Source organism: Syzygium oleosum, unplaced genomic scaffold (genome assembly GCF_021117445.2).
Source record: "Syzygium oleosum isolate NSW1041296 unplaced genomic scaffold, Sole_v2.1 Sole_v2.22, whole genome shotgun sequence".
NCBI lineage: Eukaryota > Viridiplantae > Streptophyta > Magnoliopsida > Myrtales > Myrtaceae > Syzygium > Syzygium oleosum.
The window spans coordinates 6,338,990-6,359,828 of record NW_026607506.1 but is presented as its reverse complement, the minus strand read 5'-3'; the positions used below and the strand labels follow the sequence as shown (position 1 = coordinate 6,359,828).

The 20,839-nt window shown below is 39.5% G+C and overlaps 5 protein-coding genes across 8 annotated transcripts; 1 reads left to right on the top strand and 4 right to left on the bottom strand.

Moving 5' to 3' along the window:
- Nucleotides 1-203: 203 nt before the first annotated feature.
- On the bottom strand, nt 204-2,230 carry LOC115689367 (zinc transporter 2). Of its 2 annotated transcripts, none has more exons than XM_030615381.2 (2): nt 1,705-2,230; nt 204-913 (listed from the first exon to the last, which is right to left on the bottom strand). In XM_030615381.2, the coding sequence occupies exons 1-2, from the start codon at nt 2,177-2,179 to the stop codon at nt 366-368; spliced, it is 1,023 nt and encodes a 340-aa protein (XP_030471241.1). In that variant the 5' UTR covers nt 2,180-2,230; the 3' UTR covers nt 204-365. The 2 variants fall into 2 exon arrangements, with proteins under 2 accessions (XP_030471241.1, XP_030471240.1); XM_030615380.2 differs by having other exon boundaries at nt 204-916; nt 1,705-2,228.
- Nucleotides 2,231-3,949: 1,719 nt separating this feature from the next.
- LOC115689366 (mitochondrial import inner membrane translocase subunit TIM50) lies at nt 3,950-9,590 on the bottom strand. 3 transcript variants are annotated; one of them, XM_030615379.2, is made up of 10 exons: nt 9,207-9,587; nt 8,788-8,876; nt 8,163-8,199; nt 6,851-6,912; nt 6,653-6,766; nt 6,301-6,405; nt 6,099-6,197; nt 5,449-5,605; nt 5,237-5,339; nt 3,950-4,408 (listed from the first exon to the last, which is right to left on the bottom strand). In XM_030615379.2, exons 1-10 carry the CDS (start codon nt 9,472-9,474, stop codon nt 4,363-4,365), a joined length of 1,080 nt encoding a protein of 359 aa, XP_030471239.1. In that variant the 5' UTR covers nt 9,475-9,587; the 3' UTR covers nt 3,950-4,362. The 3 variants fall into 3 exon arrangements, 2 of the variants coding, with proteins under 2 accessions (XP_030471239.1, XP_056177127.1); XM_056321152.1 differs by having other exon boundaries at nt 6,851-6,913; nt 8,173-8,199; XR_008818779.1 differs by lacking the exon at nt 5,449-5,605 and having other exon boundaries at nt 9,207-9,590.
- A 605-nt stretch (nt 9,591-10,195) lies between these two features.
- Nucleotides 10,196-14,114, top strand: LOC115689397 (uncharacterized). The gene is made up of 2 exons (XM_030615417.2): nt 10,196-10,259; nt 13,495-14,114. The coding sequence occupies exon 2, from the start codon at nt 13,618-13,620 to the stop codon at nt 14,065-14,067; it is 450 nt and encodes a 149-aa protein (XP_030471277.1). The 5' UTR covers nt 10,196-10,259; nt 13,495-13,617; the 3' UTR covers nt 14,068-14,114.
- A 2,896-nt stretch (nt 14,115-17,010) lies between these two features.
- LOC115666804 (uncharacterized) lies at nt 17,011-18,640 on the bottom strand. Its single transcript, XM_030588458.2, has 3 exons — nt 18,110-18,640; nt 17,794-18,025; nt 17,011-17,706 (listed from the first exon to the last, which is right to left on the bottom strand). Exons 1-3 carry the CDS (start codon nt 18,638-18,640, stop codon nt 17,243-17,245), a joined length of 1,227 nt encoding a protein of 408 aa, XP_030444318.2. The 3' UTR covers nt 17,011-17,242.
- A 118-nt stretch (nt 18,641-18,758) lies between these two features.
- LOC115666805 (uncharacterized) lies at nt 18,759-19,918 on the bottom strand. Its single transcript, XM_030588459.2, has 2 exons — nt 19,542-19,918; nt 18,759-19,452 (listed from the first exon to the last, which is right to left on the bottom strand). The coding sequence occupies exons 1-2, from the start codon at nt 19,863-19,865 to the stop codon at nt 18,883-18,885; spliced, it is 894 nt and encodes a 297-aa protein (XP_030444319.2). The 5' UTR covers nt 19,866-19,918; the 3' UTR covers nt 18,759-18,882.
- Between the last annotated feature and the right edge of the window lie 921 nt (nt 19,919-20,839).

Sequence of the window (20,839 nt, the reverse complement as noted above, 5' to 3'; positions counted from 1 at the left end):
TCTGCAACAACTCATTCAAATCTTGTGGAATTGTACTCCAATTTGCTGTATAACCAGATTTTTACCCCTGGAAGAATCATCTCGGGGCATTACTTTTGACTTTTGTGAGTGTAAAAGATACAGAACAAAATGTGCATTGCAATGTACTTTGGGAATTTCTGACTATCAAGTGGTCAAGTATGCTCGTAATCAAAACCTCATCAGCACACTGACAAACCTCAGCAGCTTATATTTCACCAATTCAGCAGTTATATCCAACATTTCTCTCCTGTCTACACTACACAAGTATCTGGAGCCCGAACCGTGGTATTTGCTTTTGTTTTTTCCCCCTAATAAGAACACAGCGTTGGAGGGACGTAGTGTCCTTAGGTATCCCAGATCATCACGACGGCAATCACCCCGACCCCAAGCGTCACGGCCAAGAACTTATGAATGGGGGTGTCCACGGAGACCGCCCTCCGCGGCACGTACCCTTTGGAAAGCAAGTGGTTTATGGAAACATAGACGAACACGCCGCAAGCCAAACCCATCGAGATGGCATAGATCCAATCTGCGACCGCACCCTGCGTGGTGGCGTCTATTATGATCCCTATGGCCACGCCGATGGGGCTTGAGATCGCGAAAGCGAATGCATACGAAACACACGACAAGAGAGGCCTGTTGGGCATCATCCTCAGGAGGGCGATGCCCATTGCGATTGCTGCAAATATCTTGTGGAGGGAAATGGTCCACAGGGCTTTCCACGCATCTGCCTTTGTCTCTGCGACTCCAATGGCGATGCCTTCGAAGACCGAGTGGAAACAGAGGGCGACGATCAACAGGATGCTGTCGCTGAGCGATCCTACGGCGGTGCTCGCGAGGTGATGATGGGTCGCTCCGTTTGCGCTGCTGTCCTTTCCCTGCACAGTGCTTCCTGCTATAAAAATGGAAAGATTTCAAAGATTTTCCTCGGATCCGATCGTCAATATAATGTTTTGCACATCATTTTTCTGCACACAGACAGCTGAGCTGAGGAAAAACTTGAAAACCTTGAATGGTTCCGATTCAATGAAAAGGTAAAAATCTTTCAAAGTAGGCATTAAATTCTCTCTTATCAGTTACTGTAGTAGACGAACGATTTGATCTTAAAAATCCGATTTTTACCTATACGTGCAAGAGCACCCTGTTTCGGTTATCAAGAGGGTCAATCGGCTCTGCGTAATGGAGACAAATGAAAGCACGGTGGACCAACGGCAACCTCTAAAAAGCTTCAATTTCGGAATTAACAAGGCAGGATCGATGGGCCCACTGGTCTGGAGGTTGACAAGTCAAAACAAAGGAAAAAAATATCTTTGCCTTCCCCTACAATTCTCACCTACCAAAAACAGAGCACCGGTAAACTTGAGCGATTAGACTCTGCTTCTGGAAAATTTCACTTTAAATTCATCGAAACTCTTCTACTTCCACTCACTAGGACGAAACAACGCCCATGTTCAAGGTCCTTGGTCCGTTTTGGCAGATTCAAGCTCAAGCAATGACTGTACTCTGTCTCTGATGCCACATGACAGAGCAAAAACAGAGTTTGCAGGCAACGATTAAATTCAAGCAATCGACCCCTCCACGTGCATTCATAATGGGAATCCGAACGATGAAAGAGGGAAGACGAAAGCAAAAAAAAAATGAAAGATAAGCAAGGACACAAAGCAGGTTTTGTTTTCCATTTACCTTGGACCTCCAAATCGCCAGTGGAGCGACTGCTCTGTCCCTCCTTCTTGCCGTAGACGTAGGAGAGAGCGCAGTCGGCGAGCATGGTGAGCAAGTATCCGGCGCTCGCGAGCATGAAGGCGAAGGGGTACTGCTTATCCGTCAGGTCGCCGAACGTCTCGTTGGCGTCGCTGAGGAAGTGCATCAGCGCCGTCCCCAGGAACACCCCCCCGGCGAACTGGGTGCCCAGGACCAGGAACGCCTCGTTCCACTTCAGGAAGTACGGGGACACGCCGCCGGCGAACGTGCCGACGAAGACCAGGATGAGGCACCAGATCTTCGCGAGGATCAGGGACTTGGACCGCAGGTCAACGTTCTGGTCCTCCCCGGAGAAGGAGAAGGAGGAGTCCCCGTCGTCGTGGCCCCCGCCATGGGCGGCGGCGGCGAGGAGGAGGGACAGGAGGAGGGAGAGGAAGAGGAGGAGGGAGCGAGACATCGTTCGGGGGCCGAGAGGGGATGGCGTGGAAGGCCCGAGGGGGGGGGGGGGTTCACATTTAAGAGGAATTGGTAACAATTTTGCAGTACAATATGCAGAGAGATCGTTTAAGGAGAAACAGAGGAAGTACAAAGACCACGCAACGGGGACGGCTGAAATTGGGCAGAAGTACGAGCAGCGACAGGTAAAGATGGGCTGTTTTCCAAGGAGAAATTCTGGTGTCGTTTAATTTAATTGCGTGATTATTATCACCAAACGAGTAATGATTACCGTGTGTACAAGTACACAAAACACAGAGCTTAATACAATAATAAGCCCATTTCGATTTCTTATCATATAGTTGGTATCGATGTGGCGACCCATCTTGGACCGTCATACACGGATGCCGTCGCTTCTTGCTCTTTTCCTTTCTTTATAACCTTAGTATATGTCATATCAAAAGGGTGGTTTGTGAATGCCAACTCACCAGCTCACGTGACGTCCATTAATCTGAGTTGGTGCAATTGGAAATCGACACGTGTCTCGGAAGGGAAAAAAAATTAAAAAATACGGGTTTTCTCTCTCTTCGTCTCCATCACGGCCACCGTCTCTCCGGCCACCTCCCAACTCGACCAATGACCATCCCCTTCTGCGCAACGCAGACGCGACAGATCTAGAGCAATGGTCACGTCTAGATATGGAACCGTAAAGCTATGGCCGCGACAGACTAGGAGGGTCGTGTCTAGATCTGGAATCGCGGAGCCATGGCCGCAACAAACCTTGGCGCCATGACAAATTTGGAGTGTGACCGTGTCCGGGAGGCGCCGATTACTCCGCCAATGTGGGCTCATGGTGGCTGCAATGGGGAGGAGGAAGAGAGATGTATAGAGATTTCTTTTTTTTTTTTATATCTAATTCCACGTCAATATATACATATACGTGTTAATTTCTAATTGGCTCAGAGTGAACAAATGCACGCCATGTCAGCCGGTGACATGGCATTCGCAAACCACCATATATCTTCTCCATCAAAAGAGGCAGGCTCATGAAGCTCGAATTTAGCTTTGTTCGGTTTTGCTTAAACAGAAAAAATGTTCACAAAAAATGACAAAAAACTTTTAAATTCTAACAATCATGAAGAGTACGAATTCACATGTCGGTGTACGCAGAACATGTTCGTCAAAGTTAGTCTCCGTCAAAACGAACAGTGCGTGCCCATTCGAGCAAAAGCAAGGTTTACTCGGCAAGCCCCGGCACAGAGGGCTAATGTTTAACCGCGGATCTTCGGATATAATCCAATGATCGGCTCCCATTCCAATCACCATCAACAAATTGATCCAAATGGGGACGGGGTAGATGATTGACATGAGAAGAACTTAACGGGAGGTCCACGCGCATGTCCTTCTTAGCGTTGGCGTGAAGCTGAGCTCTTCTCCGGGCCAGAGCTTTTCACATTACGTGTAGGTTCTCCTCTCACTTGGAAAAAGCATGGACGGCAGCGATTCATTACCCAATCTTTCTTTCCGGTCCTAACAAGAAGACCAAATTCACAACCATTCACATTTGGTAGGGCCACCCCGAAAACAATTATGAACCCCCCCAGTCCCAGTCCCAGTCCCAATCCCAATCCCAATCCCAATCGGAAGACGCATCAAATGGACCGCCAAGAACACGCCAAACAAGAAGAGTCCTGCCTCTTACATTGTTAGAGTAAAATCACGTCAAAGGAAAAAGGGGAAGAAGAAAAAAAAAGAGAATAGGGTCATAAGTATGAACACAAGAACAAGCAACTTCCACAAAACTGAGCCTGACTCAGTCACAAATTGTTCATTACTATAGATAGTCAAAGGATAAATTTTCCGGATCTGATCCTAATCACTGCAGAATGTATAGGGGACTATCCATGGCGCAATGGCAACTTTGGTAAGCAAAATTGTGTAAACAAGAGTGAAGCAAAACGCCTGACCGACTGCAAAAAGATATCAATACGGCACAGATTACAAGTTGCCTGGTTAGTTTTTCTAAATCATATGCTCGGTTCTCAGAAATCAAAATCTTCCAGCTGAAATCGCTGTCTAATTGCAAAGTTGCAAAGGAAAAATCGGTATGTCAACCTCTACAATGATGCCTTTCACACTGATCTAGTTTTATCATCCGAGTAGTTTATGAAACTCTTTGTCGTCTTTCCAACGTCGTTTGGACCCTCAACGTCGCCAAAAGCTTCTGGTTTGTCTCTGTTCCTGCATTCGCCTGCATTGATGACCAACCAAAGACTCAGAAAGTCATTTAAACAGTTTTATTTCAACTGTATTACTCATATAATACCTCCAGAGCAAGTATGGACTTAACCATTGGCATGCATGAGAATAAACCAATTTCGGAGAAATCAGTAAATTCTTCAACCAAAAAAGAAAAAGAAAAGGAAAGTGGCAATACTGGCAAAATCTACAGGAGCCACTAGGGCAACTCCAATGAAACAGGGACTAGCATACAAAAGGAATCGAGCGATCGGCCACTTTCGTCTGACCGAAAAAAAAACAGAATATCGGCCACTTTCAATGATGACAAAAATTGAAGGACAGTAAGACACAATGTGGATTTTGGATAATTGAATATGCACTTGGGAATTGCACAGAAACAGCACACAATGTCAGGACCACCTATTTCACCTTCTTAAAAGAATATTACTTCACTCTTGACAACATTTACAAAACGCCAAGGTGATGACAGTCCTAAGTCTGAGAGTCTTCAATAAGATAGATCTAGGCATGCTTAGGAGAAAAAAGAAGGAAAAAACAGTCTGCCTCAAAAAATAAAACAAGACTACACCGAGGAGATTAAAGGAAAAATGCTTCGCGTGATGGCAATTAAAAAGAAAAGGATAGATAGCAAATCAATGCCATCAATCATACTCAAGTGATTAATAAATAGCGCAGGAAAAGAACTGCATTATAAAGAATATCCAGAGATGGGTCGTTCCTGCCTACAAAAACTACGTATACACAGCATAGATAAGATGCAACATATAGAGACAAAACCTCACGATGTCCGAGCTCTGTTTCAATACAGAATTTGTACCTTTGATGCTCTTGAGAACGTTTGATGAACTCCTGGGCAATATCAGTCCCCTCATAAGATGCTAGCACTGGTCTAATATCTGTCGGTTGTCTTGTGGCAACAACTACATGAAACATTTCAGAGATGCCATTGAGTTTTAATGAGAATAATGAGCATATTGTTGATCAAGTACATATAATCATAAAAACCCTACGCATTTACAAAAATCTTACATTCAAGAAATGGAATAAGATCCAAAAGTGTTGTGTCGTCTGTTTCGAGCTTCCAAGGTTTAATTTCAACACAATTTTCAGGCTGAAGACATGATTCTCGTGCATGGCCACCAACATAAATGACTTTTCCAGGATTTCTATTAAGCTTTGAAAGATCCTGCCATGGAAGGTATACCAAAAGCTGAGCCTAATACAGAGTTTTTCTAAATCTTACACAAGGAGAAAAGAAGATTCAGGAAAGAAAGACACTCAATCAAGAAACAGAAAAGTCCTGCAGCAGTGGATCGTCGAAATTCTTGAGAAACTATGGGATTCAAAACAGTAGACAATGGCTAATGCAAAAAAAAACATATCACTGAACAAGCCATTTAAAAGGAGAATGGCCTAAAAGACCTTAAAGATGAGGAAAAAAAGCTACATGGATGAGGACACTGTTAGCTGTTTCTTCAGGGAAAACAAAAAGTTTGACATAGATCATGAAGATTATGAAAGTTGGACAAGGTTATAAGAACAAGAAGTGCATAAAAAAAGAAAATCTGTGTCGAAATGAGAATAATGACTAGCGATCTAACATGACGTTATCAACCAGATGAAGATCATACGAGAAGATCATTGGTTGGGGAGAGTTTAGAATAACCAATTTAACATACTCTATAGTGCTTTCCATCCTGATACTTGGTTGCACCTCTGTTCAGCCTATAGCGTATACACTGTTTCCCATCCAGCCTTTCAACAACAGGATCGACATACTGCAAAATCCATGGGCCAAGTTAGATGCATGAATAGAATGAGCATCAAAGCAGAAGAGCACATTTGAGGTTCGTCCAATTTAAGGATAGAAAATCCAAATACCATCTGCAGCTGGTCCGAGTAGATGACAATTTCATAGAATTTCCCCAGATGTTCCAAGAAGGCATCTACACCAGGTCTTTTGAATGTTCTCCAGCCTCTGTCACGCTTTCAAGTGGAAAAAAAAAATAGTTCTAAAATTAAAACATGATTGAAAGAATTGCTTATTCCCAATAAAACAATCATGATAAAGTAAAGTCATCTGCAAATCAGTAGATAGGTATATGTACAGAAACTTCTAATCCTTGAATGATGCCTTCGCAAGTAAAATTAATGCAGATACTTAGGAAAATATGGATACATAGCTAGTCCTCAAGAGAACAGTGCAAGGACAGATCACCACAGCGTAGCTTACCTTCCAATCAGAGTAAACCAATGTCTCATTTAAATCTAGAACAAGTGTGAAAACATGCTGCTCCATTGGATGCAAATCCGGAAGAAGCTTATCTGATGTCGGTTCCGTATAACCCTGTGACCAATTTATGACAACATAATCAAGCACACAAGAAATGCCCCTGGATGATAAGATGCATCGAGTATTCATTAGGCTTACTTGAATTTGGTCTTCAATTACTTTTCTCAAATCCAAATAAAGCTCAATAGCTTTGGCAGGTACTGCAAATCACCAAGATGACAATATACTCAATATCCATAAGAATGTAAAGGATAGGGGATAAATGGCCAAAATAAATTCAATAGGTTGCTAAATGAAACTCCTGACTGCCAGTTCTAGTTGATATGACAAATATTTACATTATATTTGGAGGTTGGCTTGAGCCAATTTCTGCTAACAAAATTCTAATCTTAGCCTCTGCACAAATGCCTACCAGATAACATTTAAAATTTGTTGGGGGATCATTGCTAATGAGGATTCTTCTCTGTTTAAGATCTATCACTTTAAATAAACCATTAGACTTCCAAGGAGAAATTGTCACCCCCTTCTCAGCAGCTAATCTTTTTAGTTTAGAAAAGAGGGTAATTTGACCACATACTCCAAGCTTATTTAGGGCATATCTAAATAGACTTTTACTTTCCCTTTTTTGCTTAATCTAAATCTTGCAGTGGACGCACTTTGATTTTCTTTTTCAACCCTAATCAACTGAAAATTTTGCAATATACAATCGCTGATATTCGCATAATATTTTGTCATACTTTTTTAGAATTTGTATAATATTTTAAATTTTGGCGGGAAAGCAAAAAAGTACTAAACAAACAAGCCATTACTTTAAGAATATATAACAGTTAAAGTTAACAGAAATCATCAGCTGAGCAACGAGCTGAGCAACAACCTTTTCCCAAATTACACGTGTCAACATAGCAATCTAAAGGTGTGTTTACAATATACTTTTTCCTTTTGCTTTTTTTTTATATCTTGCAAATCATGTATTTGACTTTTTTGTCACGAAACACCTAAAGCCTTTCACAGTATATAAACGGATGACAAGTAAATTTGTATGTAATATTCTTCATAATATTTTGAAATTTGAATAATATTTCAATTTTGCTGGGGGAAAAACGCACTTTTTGCCTCTTAAATGTCTAAACAAAAAACGCCCTAAGAACTCAAAAGGAAAATTGTAAAACAAAAATGATGATTGATGACTACAGGCAGTGAAAAGCCCGCAGATATATAACATGCTTGCAACATATTAAAAGGAAAACTATCCCCTAAATATGCAATTGGACGCCCACAAAAGGATTTATGAAAGAATACATTTACACTTGAGTGAAGAAAAAATTTGGAAATGCACATTAACCAGTCATCTCAACTGCTGTGTGTGCGGAGATATACACCAAGGAATAACTTGCCATGGCCAAGTAGGATCATAACAGTGCAAAACAACACTGAAATGAAGAGAACTAACCTGTCATAGCAGCAGAGTAAAGTAGCCCTTGGAACTTCTACAAAAGAAAATTAGTAACAAAAAATGAAGTTGTTACTATCAAAACATATCCTCTGTATTTTCAGGGTAGCAGCTAGCAGCATTGCGACAAAAGCAGTGTGAAAGGTGAAAACTTCACATGCAGGTAATATAACGAAAGCCCCAAAAGAAAAGCATCTTAACCCAATTTGCATACATTTTTGGAAAAAAAAAATGAATTGGGCCTATGTAGTATCACGGATAGAAATCCTTGAATCAAAGGATATATATCGCACCAATCACTCCAATAATTCTGAGAAAAGAAGTCTTCAAATCCCAATCCTTTCGTTAACTTACAATTTACTAAACTATTTTTCTGGGATCCATACACAATAGACGATTTCCATACCAATGTCTACAGATGATTGGAAGAGAGCCAAAACAAAATCACACTCATCATCAAATATTGGAAAAGGTGCAGAATTATGCTTAGTCGCATGAAAGTCACCATAAGTTTCCGAAAAAGTGAGGAAAAAAGCAATGCGTATTTCACAATTTTACTCCTCGTGAAGTTAACAATAAATGTTATTTCTCGCAACCGGGGATTCAAGGAGAGAGCCGCACTCACATCAACTGCGGAATCAGAGTCTTTCGTATCGTAATGGATCGAACTCCGAAATGCCTTTGTTTTCTCATCTATTTCGTCCAAAGAGTATGCTGCGATTGGAAATAACAAGAAAATCAAAGCACGTCAACCCTCCGCACTCTTCCTACAATCCGAAGCTAAAAAAGCTCATCCTTTAGCCTATAACACCTACACCAATCACACTCAAATGCACCAGACACTGTCAATTGGCTATCAGCATAACCATCGGTAACCTCAAAACTTTCACGCACGAGACGTACGATCGATAATGCTAGAGACATCGAAACTCTTCAGCTCCCCATGACAACTAGAGGAAACACCGGAACACAACAACTCCAGCAAAACGATCAGCAATCAACACTCCCCAAAAAAAAAAAAAAAAACCGAGGCTCCCGACGGACCGTAGGTGGCGACGCCGGCGGCGGCGGCGACGCCAGTGACGGCGGCGGCGAGTCCGTACTTGAGGAAGCCCCGGGGCTTCTTCTCCGCGGGAGACGGAGCCGGCTCCTGCGGGGGCGGCGGGGGCTGATCGGAAATGAGGGTCCGGGAGGCGACGGCGGCTATGGGCTCCTTGTGGGGATGAATCGAGGGGGCGTCGGAGCTCAGGGACCGCCGGCCGCGCCTCGAGAGCAACGAGGCGGCGCGAGATCGGAGGAGGATCGACGACATTTCCGATCCCCCCTTCCTCCGGTTTCTCCGATTTGGGGATTGCAGCAGTGATCAGGGGGGTTGAAGTAGGGTTTTTGCAGAGAGGGAGAGGGAGGGGAGAGAGGAGGGAGAATGGGGGTGTTTGGGAAGCGGGATTGGGTAATTCGATGTTGGGATTCGTTTCGTTTCCGGTGTGTTTGGCGACGGGGTTAAGTTTGCTCTTTTGGCGGTTTTACGCGACGGGCTAGGCGGTGGGTGAATTTTTATCTGGTAACTCAGGTTGCGAATGATAACCATTTTATTTCTCTATTTCTGTTTCAAAAATAGGTTTGGAATAGACATCCATTTGGTAACACAATTTTCATTCTTTATTTCGGAAATAAATTTTTGAAATAGAAATAGGTTTGGAACAGAAATCAGAAGTAAAAATTGTTTGCTTTTCTATTTCAAATAAAAACAATTTCTATCTCTTCAGCCTAAAGAGACTTCCACCAAAGACGAAGATTTCTGGCTTTGAACTCTTCTCCACCTCTTCAACAGAAAGAGAGACCACAAAAACACTAGGCACCTCGTTGCGACTCCGACTTCGTCGCCGCCGTCCTCGCCGCCGTCGACGTCGTCCTCCTCGCCGCGATGCCGTCCTCCTCACCGCCACAGGAACGTGCGGAGGAGGAGGAGGAGGGCCGGGAAGAGATGAAGAAGGAGGTCCCCCTGGGACCTCAAGCGTGCTAGTTTCCTCGCCACTGCCGTTGCTCCACCTCTCGTCGCAGCGCTCATCGCCTTGTCTCCTCTCTGTCTCGCTCCAGGTGCGCCGCTTTCCTCGTTCCTTGACTCTGCCGTAGCGCCGTTGCCTTTGCGCTCTCTGTGTGCGGAATGGGGCGGTCTTGTCAAATGTGTTTGAGTGTCGTGTGGAATTTGTTGGAGCGGAATTTGTCGGAGCGGATGGCTGTGTTCTGGTACTATCTGTTAGATTACGTTAGTTGGCTCATGACTGTGAAAGCGTGCCGGAGACATGCTTCGGTTTCGTGTTTTCTTTTTGATGAACTCGAAAGCTGAGAAGAAAATGAAGAAGGATGATTCGTTGGATAGGCTGATTCACATCTTCTGCGTTGATGTTTTTGTTGTTAGAGAAGGAGCAATTTGCTTAGCTTTGCATGATTACATTCATTGCAAGGCTAATTCCCGCTTCAAGAACAGAGAATTGCGCCTGGTTTAGTGGTTTACTAATTCTAAAACTACTCGGGCTTGATTGCAGGTGGATGAGTGCCCATTTGCTTGTCTTGTCATCTAGAATATGTGACGGGTAGTAGTGTATCGTGTGATTTTTACGTCTAATCAATGTGCCGATCCGTATCACTATCGGGGTCAGCATGTGCTACCGTGAGTTTTCAACATTGCTTACATACTTTTGATATGTGATTAGTTTGGATCTATTAGAATTAGTGCTTTCTATCCTTTTTTGGTAGATCTCTTGAATGAGTACATTTATGTAGTCTCTACAGCTTTTGTTTGCACACTGTATTGTAGAACACCCAACCATTTGACGATAAGGGTGCGCATGGAATGCATTTCGGAATAAAAATTCTGTTCCGGAATGCATTCCGGAACAGAATGGCGTTTGTTAAAAAATTTCCGGAATGCATTCTGGAGCGATTTTTACATTCTGGAATAAAAATGTGTTTGTTAAAAATACTTGATTCCAGAATGCATTCTTGATTCCAGAATGCATTTTTTATTCCGGAATGAGTTTTTGGCAAGAAAAAGAGAAGTTACTTTTTGTAGCTTCTTGATTCCGGAATGCATTCTCCCTATTTTCTCACAAATTTTTTTTTTCAGAAAATGCATAAAAATTGAAAAATTCTAGAAAAATTCATAAAAATTTCCATAAAATAAAAAAAGCCAGATTTCGGGAAAATATGAAATTTAGTGAATTTTTTTAAAAAAAAATCAAAAATTTCAAAACTTCACAGAATAGCTTAAAACACATGTGGCCACCCACTTTGAGTGAAATTTAAATTTTTTGAGGTGCCCAAAAAAAATAAAAAAATTTCAAAACTTCACAAAATGGTTTAAAATACCTGTGGCCACCTACTTTGAGTGAAATTTAAATTTTTTGAGGTGCCCAAAAAAAATAAAAAAATAAAAATTTTCAAAACTTCACAAAATGGCTTAAAATACCTGTGGCCACCCACTTTGAGTGAAATTTAAATTTTTTTAGGTGCCCAAAAAGATAAAAAATTTCAAAACTTCATAGAATGGCTTAAAATATCTGTAGCCACCCACTTTGAGTAAAATTTAAATTTTTTGAGATGCCCAAAAAAATAAAAAAAATAAAAAAATTCAAAACTTCACAAAATGGCTTAGAATACCTGTGGCCACTCACTTTGAGTGAAATTTAAATTTTTTTAGGTGCCCAAAAAAAATTTAAAAAAATCAAAAATTTCAAAACTTTACAGAATGGCTTATAATACATGTGGCCACCCACTTTGAGTAAAATTTAAATTTTTTTAGGTGCAAAAAAAATCAACAAATCAAAACAGATTTCTGTTCCAGAAATCAATTTCTGGAGCAGAATTAGTCATGTTTTACCAAACAGATTTCTCCTCCAGAAATTAATTTCTGGCAAGAATTCCAGAAATCAATTTCTGGCAAGAATTTGATTTCTGGAGCAGAATGGTTACCATTCACACCCTAAGATTCTAAGGCTTTCTCCTTGTCTTCTAGGTTGTATATAACTTATAGAAGCCCTTATGCCCAGCGTGTATAGATGACTAGGAATTGCAAGGTCTCTCTCTCTCTCTCTCTCTCTCTCTCTCTCTCTCTCTCTCTCTCTCTCTCTCTCTCTCTCTCTCTCTCTCTCTCATATTGCTTTTCTTCTGATTCTCAGTCCTTTATTCTGTAACTCCAACATGGTTTCTGTCGAGTTGTTGCAGGGACTGCAAGACAAGATCAAGTTGGTCCCTCTCTCTCTCCACGACAAACTTGCTTGGTACAAAGAGAAAGTTTACCCCATAGACAAGGCACTGCTCTCTCCCTCTCTTTAGTCAAGTTGTCCTGTACGGAGCTCTGTGTCATTGATGAACTCTGTTAAGAATTCCATTGAGAATTGAATTGAAAGATTTTGCACTATGAAACATGTGCTTGCATTAGACACTACAACGTTCAGCAAAAGATTACTCTTATTTACTGAGGATGAATAATCTTTTGCATGGGTTTTGTGTGTTGCTTCTTAACTCATAACAATCGAGTATAATTTGGCAAAAAACTAGTAATGATACTCATGGGTCTTGTTTGCTCTGAACTCCTGAGTTGCTCTAGAGTAGTCGAATTAATCAAGTGCCCGTGCTAGGTGATGCAAAACGGTGCGTTAATCTGATTGATGTCGTGTTATGCACATTACAATTTGACATGTATGATGAAAACACCACATGATGTATGGTCTATACATGTATGCTTGCAATATATGCTTGCTTGATCTGATAAGAGGATGTTCTCTTTCAATTTCTTCATGTATTTTGGTTTATTAGCAGTCATTATATATTATTGTGATCTTGACATCAAAGCTTCTGCACTTGAATTGGTATATCATCTGATATGGCTCATTTGATGTTCAACCAGTTAAGGTTAAATGATATCCAACAAAGAGGTTCTTATGGCAAAGTGGACCAAGCCTTTGACTAATCTACTTGTAAGTTTGTTGGTAGAAGAGGTAAAAAAAGGAAATCGCACCACCTGTACTTTCAACAAAGCAAGGTGGAATAACATACGTGCTGAATTCAATAAACAAACAGGATTCCAATTTAGTGTAATTTAGTTGAAGAACAGGATAAACAAACTAAAAAGACAGTATGGTAGTTTTAAGAAGCTTATTTCACAATCTGGATTTGGATAGGATAATGTAAATAAAAAGGTTACTGTAGACGATGCAAGTGTATGGGAGTCTCACATCAAGGTATTACTTTACTTGGGTCATTTTGTTTTTATTAAGGATGTAAGTTTCAATGATGTTGCTGACGTATGTCATTATTGTGAAAAGTGTAGGTTAATAGCGAATGGGCTAAATTCAAGAATGATGGATTTCCTCAGTATCCCCAGCTGTTTATTGTGTTTGGTGATACATATGCTACTGGGGAGTATGCAGCAAGAAATGTAGAAGACTTGTTGATGTCGGAGGGAGAAGACAATGGTGTTAGTGGTGGTGTTGCGGTAGGTGATTCAGAGGAATTTAATGAACACCATATTAATGAGGGAGTCTTTACACCTGACATGACTGCCACCCCAATTCGTGAGAAGCACAAGTTACATAGGACTCCAAATTTCGAGAGGAGGAGAAAGAGTAACACATATTGTGTTAGTGGCACATGTAAAGCCATTCAAGAAATGATCAAATTCAGGACGGGTCAATCAACAAGTGGCTCCGTCACCTTACATGCCCCACCACTTGTAAACCCCTACTCCATAGGAGTTGTGGTTGCCATCCTAAATGGCATGCCTAACTTGGAGCATGATCTTTACAACAAAGCCATGAATCAGGCATGTCTTAATGCCACTTGGAAAGAGGCTTTCATCATATCTCTACCTGAAAGGAGGCGTGGACTTCTTGAATCTCTTTAAATAGTTGTTGAGAAATATGCTATGGATTTATGTTTGGCTTAATTTCATTGTATGACTTTTATACTTGAGACTTTGGTTTTTTTATGATACAACTATAATGACATTGTGGCTACTGTTTGGTTTTTTCTTATGATGCAACTATAATGACATTGCGGCTATTGTTGATTATTATTGGAGTCCTTATCAGATGTGTTTACATTCTTATTTCGTGTAATGGCATAGGTAATATGGAGGGGGTGAAAGTAGTATTTATAATGATGAAGTAGCATCAGTCGAATCAATTAAACAAGACTTTGATGATTTTGATCTTGATATACTGATGGCCTAGTTGTGCACTATTATGGTGGATATGTCCATGCACATGAGAGAATCTATTAGGGACAGTATATTATCAGGACCCGAATGGGTAAGAGAGATTCTATATGGACATTCAAATAGAGTATATAAAGCTTTAGAATGGAAAGACATATCTGGCCTAATACCCTAAAAAACCTCAAACTTTATTTTTTGTCCCAAATTTACCTTTTATCTCATAAAAAACCTCCAACTTTAGGTTATATCCCAATTTTACCATAAACTTTTTTTTGTCTCATAAAAAACTCTAAACTTTAGGTCTTGTCCTAATTTTACCCAAAACTTTTTTTGTCCTATAAAAAATCTCAACTTTTTGTCTCGTCCTAATTTTACCGTTCAATCCCAATTTTACCATAAAATTTTTGTAGATTCACAAAAAACCACAAAATTTTACTTGAATCACGAATCTACCTCCATTAACCCTCTGTCCAAAATTTTTTGTTGACAACTGAGAGATGGAAAACTCCAAAGCACGAGCTGTTCGAGCGTCCCGAGCGCAAGCTCTCTAACCACGAGAGAAAGGGCAAAAGTACACCACAAGTGCCATAACTTGTGTACGGAGATCACTTTGGTGCCATAACTTTTTTTTGGATCACTTTGGTGCCAACTTTCTTGAAAAACGATCACTTTTGTGCCAATGCTGACATGGCCGCTGGAAATCTGACGTGGCTCTTTTTTTATTAATTTCCGATGCCGACATGGCTCGCCAGAAATCTGACGTGGCTCGCCGAAAATCTGACGTGGCTCTTTTTTTGGCCGGAATTTTGGCCGGAGTCACTAAAGTGATCTTTTTTCTCCGATTTTGGCACCAAAGTGATCCGAAAAAAAGTTATGGCACCAAAGTGATCTCCGTACACAAGTTATGGCACCAATAGTGTCCTTTTGCCCGAGAGAAAGCACAGGAGATCAAAGACTGAGTGCAAAATCACTAAGCGCGATTTTGACGGAGGGTTAAAGGAAAGCAGATTTGGGACTCATGTAAAAGTTTGTGATCTTTTATGAGACAAAAAAAATAGAGTTAAATTGAAACTGGACCTAAAGCTGGAATTTTTTATGAGACAAAAAAGTTTCGGGTAGAATTAGTACTTAACCTAAAGTTGAGGGATTTTCATTAGAAAAACAAAGTTTAGGGTAGCGAATGATAACCATTCTGTTCCGGAATGAGTTCCTGAACCAGAAATAGATTTTTCTATTTCTGGTTCCTGGATGAGTTTCTGAGAAAAAAAACCCGTTTGATAACGACAAAAAATTTCTATTTCTAGAACAGAAACCCGTTTGATAACAGCACAAAATTTCTATTTCCTGAAACAAAAACCCGTTTGATAAACAACAGAAAATTCTATTTCCAGGAACACAAATCCATTTTTTTAGAAATAGAATAAAAATAATTAAAAATTCCGAAAAATTCATAAAAATCTCAAAAAAATTCAAAAAATCCCAAAAAATTGAAAAATTCCAGAAAAAATCATCAAAATGTCGAGAAAATAAAAAAAATTCAGATTTCGGGATAATAGGAAATTTGTTTAATTTTTTCAAAAAAAAATCAAGAAATCAAAAATTTCAAAACTTCACAGAATTACTTAGAATACATATAGCCACCTACTTTGAGTAAAATTTATATTTTTTGAGGTGCCCAAAAAAATAAAAAATAAAAAAAATTTCAAAATTTCACAAAATGGCTTAGAATACCTATGGCCACCCACTTTTTGAGTAAATTTTAATTTTTTTGGGATGCCCAAAAAAAATTTTAAAAAATTAAAAATTTCAAAACTTCACAGAATGGCTTAGAATACCCGTGGCCAATCATTTCAAGAGAAATTTAATTTTTTTGAGATTTCCAAAAAAAATAAAAAAATTAGAAATTTCAAAATTTCATAGAATGGCTTATAGAATACCTGTGGCCACCCACTTTGAGCGAAATTTAAATTTTTTTAGGTGCAAAAAAAATCAAAAAATAAAAAAATGAAAAATTTCAAAACTTCACAGAATGGCTTAGAATACCTGTGGCCACCTACTTTGAGCGAAATTTAAATTTTTTTAGGTGCAAAAAAAATATAAAAAATCAAAAATTTCAAAACTTCACATAATAATTTAGAATACTTCTAACCACTCACTTTGAGTGAAATATACAATTTTTGAGGTGCCCAAATGGTATTTTTGATTTTTTGCATTTTTAATTTTTATTTCGTCACCTATAAAAATATTAAATTTCACTCAAAGTGGGTGGCCACAGGTATTTTAAGCCATTCTGAGAAGTTTTGAAATTTTTTATTTTTTTTAATTTTTTTTCGACAGCTAAAAAATTAAAATTTCGCTCAAAGTGGGTGGCCACAGGTATTCAAAGCCATTCTATGAAGTTTTGAAATTTTTGATTTTTTTAATTTTTTTGGGGAATCTCAAAAAAATTAAATTTCTCTCGAAATGGGTGGCCACAAGTATTCTAAGCCATTCCGTGAAGTTTTGAAATTTTTAATATTTTTAATTATTTCGACACCTAAAAAAAATTAATTTTACGTTAAATTCGTAACGTTACGTATGCCCGCACACAAATTCCAGTCAAATTAATGCAAATGGCCAAGCACTGGAAAGGGTCTTCAACATTCAACCACCATCGCTCTCGATATTTGCTCTCAATATTTGTGAGTATGCATCGTTCCTCATAATATCCCAAATGCTTATGGAGAAAAGTAAACCAAGCACATCACATTACAAGAGCCAATATAGGAGATCCCAAAATACCACGTCACATTACAAGAGCCAACATAAAAAATCCTCAAATACAAAATAAAGAAAATACATTAGAAAAGTCGGAAACACATTTTCATGGAATCTCCGCCATATTATTATCAATTGCCAATTGATTGGCAATTCTTTTCTTAAGCATGTTGATCTCGATATCCTCCTCAGTCGATGTATCGTCAATAACCTCATCTTGTGCATTTCCAAACGGATATTCTGAATCACCATATTGAGAAAAGTTCTTATCCATCTTGTCTTGATCACGGATGTAATTATGAATAGCACAACATGCAATTACAATACATGACTGCTTTTGAATTGAAAATGAAGGCATGTGTCTCAAAATGAAAAAGCGATTCTTTAACACCGCAAATGATCTCTCAATAACATTCCTTAGTGAAGAATGCCTATGGTTGAATAATTCTCTTGCTGTTGTTGCCTGCCTCACTCTACCCCTAAAATCATTAATATGATACCGTTCCCCTTTGAAAGGAGTCAAAAATCCCGGAGCTGCAGCATAACCAGAATCTACCACGTAGTATTTGCCTAGCAAAAGGTATTCATATATTGATCATGATTCGCAAATGCAATACAATTATACAGAAAATTATCCCATGAAAAACAAGCAAATACCTGGTGGAGGTCGAGGAAATTGTAAGCGATGTGTCTCGAGTGCTGCCGAGAGCACCCGACAATCGTTGGCAGAACCTTCCCAACCAGCATACACAAATGTAAATTTCATATCAAATGAACAAACACACATCACATTTTGAGTGGTAATTCCTTTCCTGCCTCTAAATGGGATCTGTTTCGACACTGGTACAGAAGCATGAATGTGAGTGCCATCAATAGCGCCTATGCAGCCCTGTCATTTCAGCAAAGACTAGCATTATACAAGATTATCAATAAAATGTAAATGACGGTGTAAAGGAATGTATGCAAATCCTACCTTAAAGTAAGGATTATATTTAGGATTGATAAGAATTTCTTCTGGGACAACATCAAATGAAGGTGGTACGATAATTTCTCTTGCCAAATTCAGAACTGCTTGCAACACTTTAGCAAAGTACTTGCTGATAGTTTGTCCCAAATGTTGGAATCTCTCACATAAATCTCTATTCGAGTTCTTGTGAGAAATCATAGATAAAAATATCCCAACTTGTTCGTCTACCCTAATATATCGACTATCTGCCAACCAACCCCTCGCCTTCATTAAATCACAAAGGTTGAGAAAAACATGCCTCTCCATTCGAAAAGTTTCATATATCCTATCTGAATGTCCATAAAGAATCTCTCTTATCCATTCAGGCCCTGACAATTTACTGTCCCTAATAGGTTCTCTCGTGTGCATAGACATGTTCACCGAAACAGTACACATCCATGCTTTCAGTATATTAAGTTCAAAATCATCGAAGACCTGTTCAATTGGTTCAACTGATGCTATTGGACCATTATTGCTGCTACTTTCAACCCCCTCCATATTACCTATGCCCTCGCACGAAGAACACAAACACAACAAATAAGTCAGGAATCAACAGTAGTCACAACGTCATCATAGTTCCATAATTAACAATAGCCACGTCATCATAGTTGCATAATTAAAAACAAACCAAAGACATCATAGTTCCATAAATAAAAACAAACCAAAGTATCTCAAGGACACAAGTCATTAAGTGAAAATAAAGCAAACATGAAAAAGTCATCGTAGTTCTCAACATCTATTCAAAGAGATTCAAGAAGACCGCGTCTCCTTTCAGGTAAAGATAGGACGAAACCCTCTCTCCAGTTGGCACTAAGGCATGCTTGGTTCATAGCTTTGTTGTAAAGATTTTGCTCTAAGTCAAGCATGTCATTTAAGATGGCAACCACGGCTCCCATGGAGTAGGGGTTCTTGGGTGGGGGGACATGTGAGGTGATGGAGCCACTTGTTGATTGACTCGCCTTGGACTTGATCATATCTTGAATGGCTTTGCAGGTGCCAGCAATATCATATGTGCTACTCTTTCTCCTCCTCTTGGAATTTGGAGTCCTATCCAACTTGTGATTCTCACGAACTTGTGTGGCACTCACGTCAGGTGTGAAGACTCCATCACTAAGTTCGTTTGGATCACCTACCAAAGCACCACCACCATTGTCACCACCACTACCATCGTCTTCCCCCTCCGACACCACCAAGTATTCTGCATTTCCTACTGCGTAATCCCCAGTAGCATATGTATCGCCAAACACGATACACAGATCGGGATATTGAGGAAACCCATCCTTTCGGAATTTAGCCCATTCGATGTTATCATGCAATTTAAAAAATAGTGACATACGTCAGCAACATAATCGAAACATACATCCACAATAAGAACAAAATGACCCAAGTAAACTGATACCTTGATGTGATCATCCCATACACTTGGATCCTCCACAATAACCGTTTTGTTAACATGATCCCATCCAAATCCAGATTGTGAAAGAAGCTTCTTATAACTCCCATACTGTCTCCTCAATTTGTTTGTCCTGTTCTTCAACTGAACTACAGTAAACTGGAGTGTTGTTTGTTTATTGAACTCGGTAACTATGTTATTCCATCCTACTTTGTTGTAGGTAGTAGTGGTGCGATTTCCTCTTTTTACCTCTTCAACCATTAAGCTTACAAGCAAATTGGTTAAAGGCTCAGTCCACTTTGCCACAAATGTCTCTTTTTGAGATGCCATTTACCCTTAACTGGTTGAACATCAAATGAAGCACATCATATGGTGTACCAATTCAAATGCAGAAAAGTATAAGAGAGAAAATGGCATAGTACTAGTCATCAATCATATTTCAGCATTCTTGAAATTCAATAAGGTTCACATGCCATAAGAACAGCACCATATGAAAGTTACAGCGGCAAATAGAGTTCTGCAATGGCAGCTAGTAATAACTTTTGCACATAAAGCCAACTTTTTCTTCTTGTTTATATTTTCTATAAGATAAGTAAAACGGAATTCACCGGTAAAAGACTTGGATGTCCTTGTAAACAACGAAGCATAGATGACAAGTTGCTACTAGTGCAAACTACAACAAAGGGGATAAACAAAGAAAACCGACCGTTGAAAATCACACCAAATTTCAAATAGACTTCACTTGCAGTAGTGAGAGCGACCAGAACTCTAGTTCGCAACAAAATTGCAAAAAATAAAATCCCGAAACTAAACCGCATGATCACCTAGGAGATAACACTACCAAGTTGACTACACCCAATGATTTTTATCCAGGAAAACAAAAGGAGGATTACGTTTGTTGCTCTCTCGTGGTTCCGAAGCTTAAGATCACATTGCTGTTCGAAAGTGCAAAAGGAGTTTTCACATTTTTACATTGTCTCAAACTCATCACACAAGCGAAACAAGTAAACTGAATATACAATCTGCATAATCAGCAATTTCATCAAGTTAAATTGGTTTACAGTTAAGTGGCAACAGCCAATCAAACTAACTAATACACCATCAAATCCCAACCAGATGAAGACATGCTCAGGGCATCCAATGTGGACAAAGTTCCAAATATAGAGTGATTATAGCTCGTTCAGGTTTTTAGCAGTGGGTTTAAACATAGCATACTAATCGATCACCTGACTTTTTTGAAGGTGCAACTAAAGGAATCAACATAAGCATATAGCTCGGTCTAGGTGATTTTCCATCATCCCCTA

Excerpts from the sequence above, each read along its gene's own strand:
- LOC115689367 (XM_030615380.2), bottom strand. The coding sequence starts at position 2,179 with ATGTCTCGCTCCCTCCTCCTCTTCCTCTCCCTCCTCCTGTCCCTCCTC. Across the intron at positions 917-1,704 it reads TGGCGATTTGGAGGTCCAAG|CAGGAAGCACTGTGCAGGGA; the intron begins GTAAATGGAAAA and ends CCATTTTTATAG.
- LOC115689366 (XM_030615379.2), bottom strand. The coding sequence starts at position 9,474 with ATGTCGTCGATCCTCCTCCGATCTCGCGCCGCCTCGTTGCTCTCGAGG. Across the intron at positions 6,913-8,162 it reads TTACTCTGCTGCTATGACAG|TACCTGCCAAAGCTATTGAG; the intron begins GTTAGTTCTCTT and ends GGTGATTTGCAG. Across the intron at positions 6,767-6,850 it reads TAATTGAAGACCAAATTCAA|GGTTATACGGAACCGACATC; the intron begins GTAAGCCTAATG and ends AATTGGTCACAG.
- LOC115689397 (XM_030615417.2), top strand. The coding sequence starts at position 13,618 with ATGTCGGAGGGAGAAGACAATGGTGTTAGTGGTGGTGTTGCGGTAGGT.
- LOC115666804 (XM_030588458.2), bottom strand. The coding sequence starts at position 18,640 with ATGGAGGGGGTTGAAAGTAGCAGCAATAATGGTCCAATAGCATCAGTT. Across the intron at positions 18,026-18,109 it reads AATATAATCCTTACTTTAAG|GGCTGCATAGGCGCTATTGA; the intron begins GTAGGATTTGCA and ends CTGAAATGACAG. Across the intron at positions 17,707-17,793 it reads ATTTCCTCGACCTCCACCAG|GCAAATACTACGTGGTAGAT; the intron begins GTATTTGCTTGT and ends ACCTTTTGCTAG.
- LOC115666805 (XM_030588459.2), bottom strand. The coding sequence starts at position 19,865 with ATGGCATCTCAAAAAGAGACATTTGTGGCAAAGTGGACTGAGCCTTTA. Across the intron at positions 19,453-19,541 it reads TATGGGATGATCACATCAAG|GATAACATCGAATGGGCTAA; the intron begins GTATCAGTTTAC and ends TTTAAATTGCAT.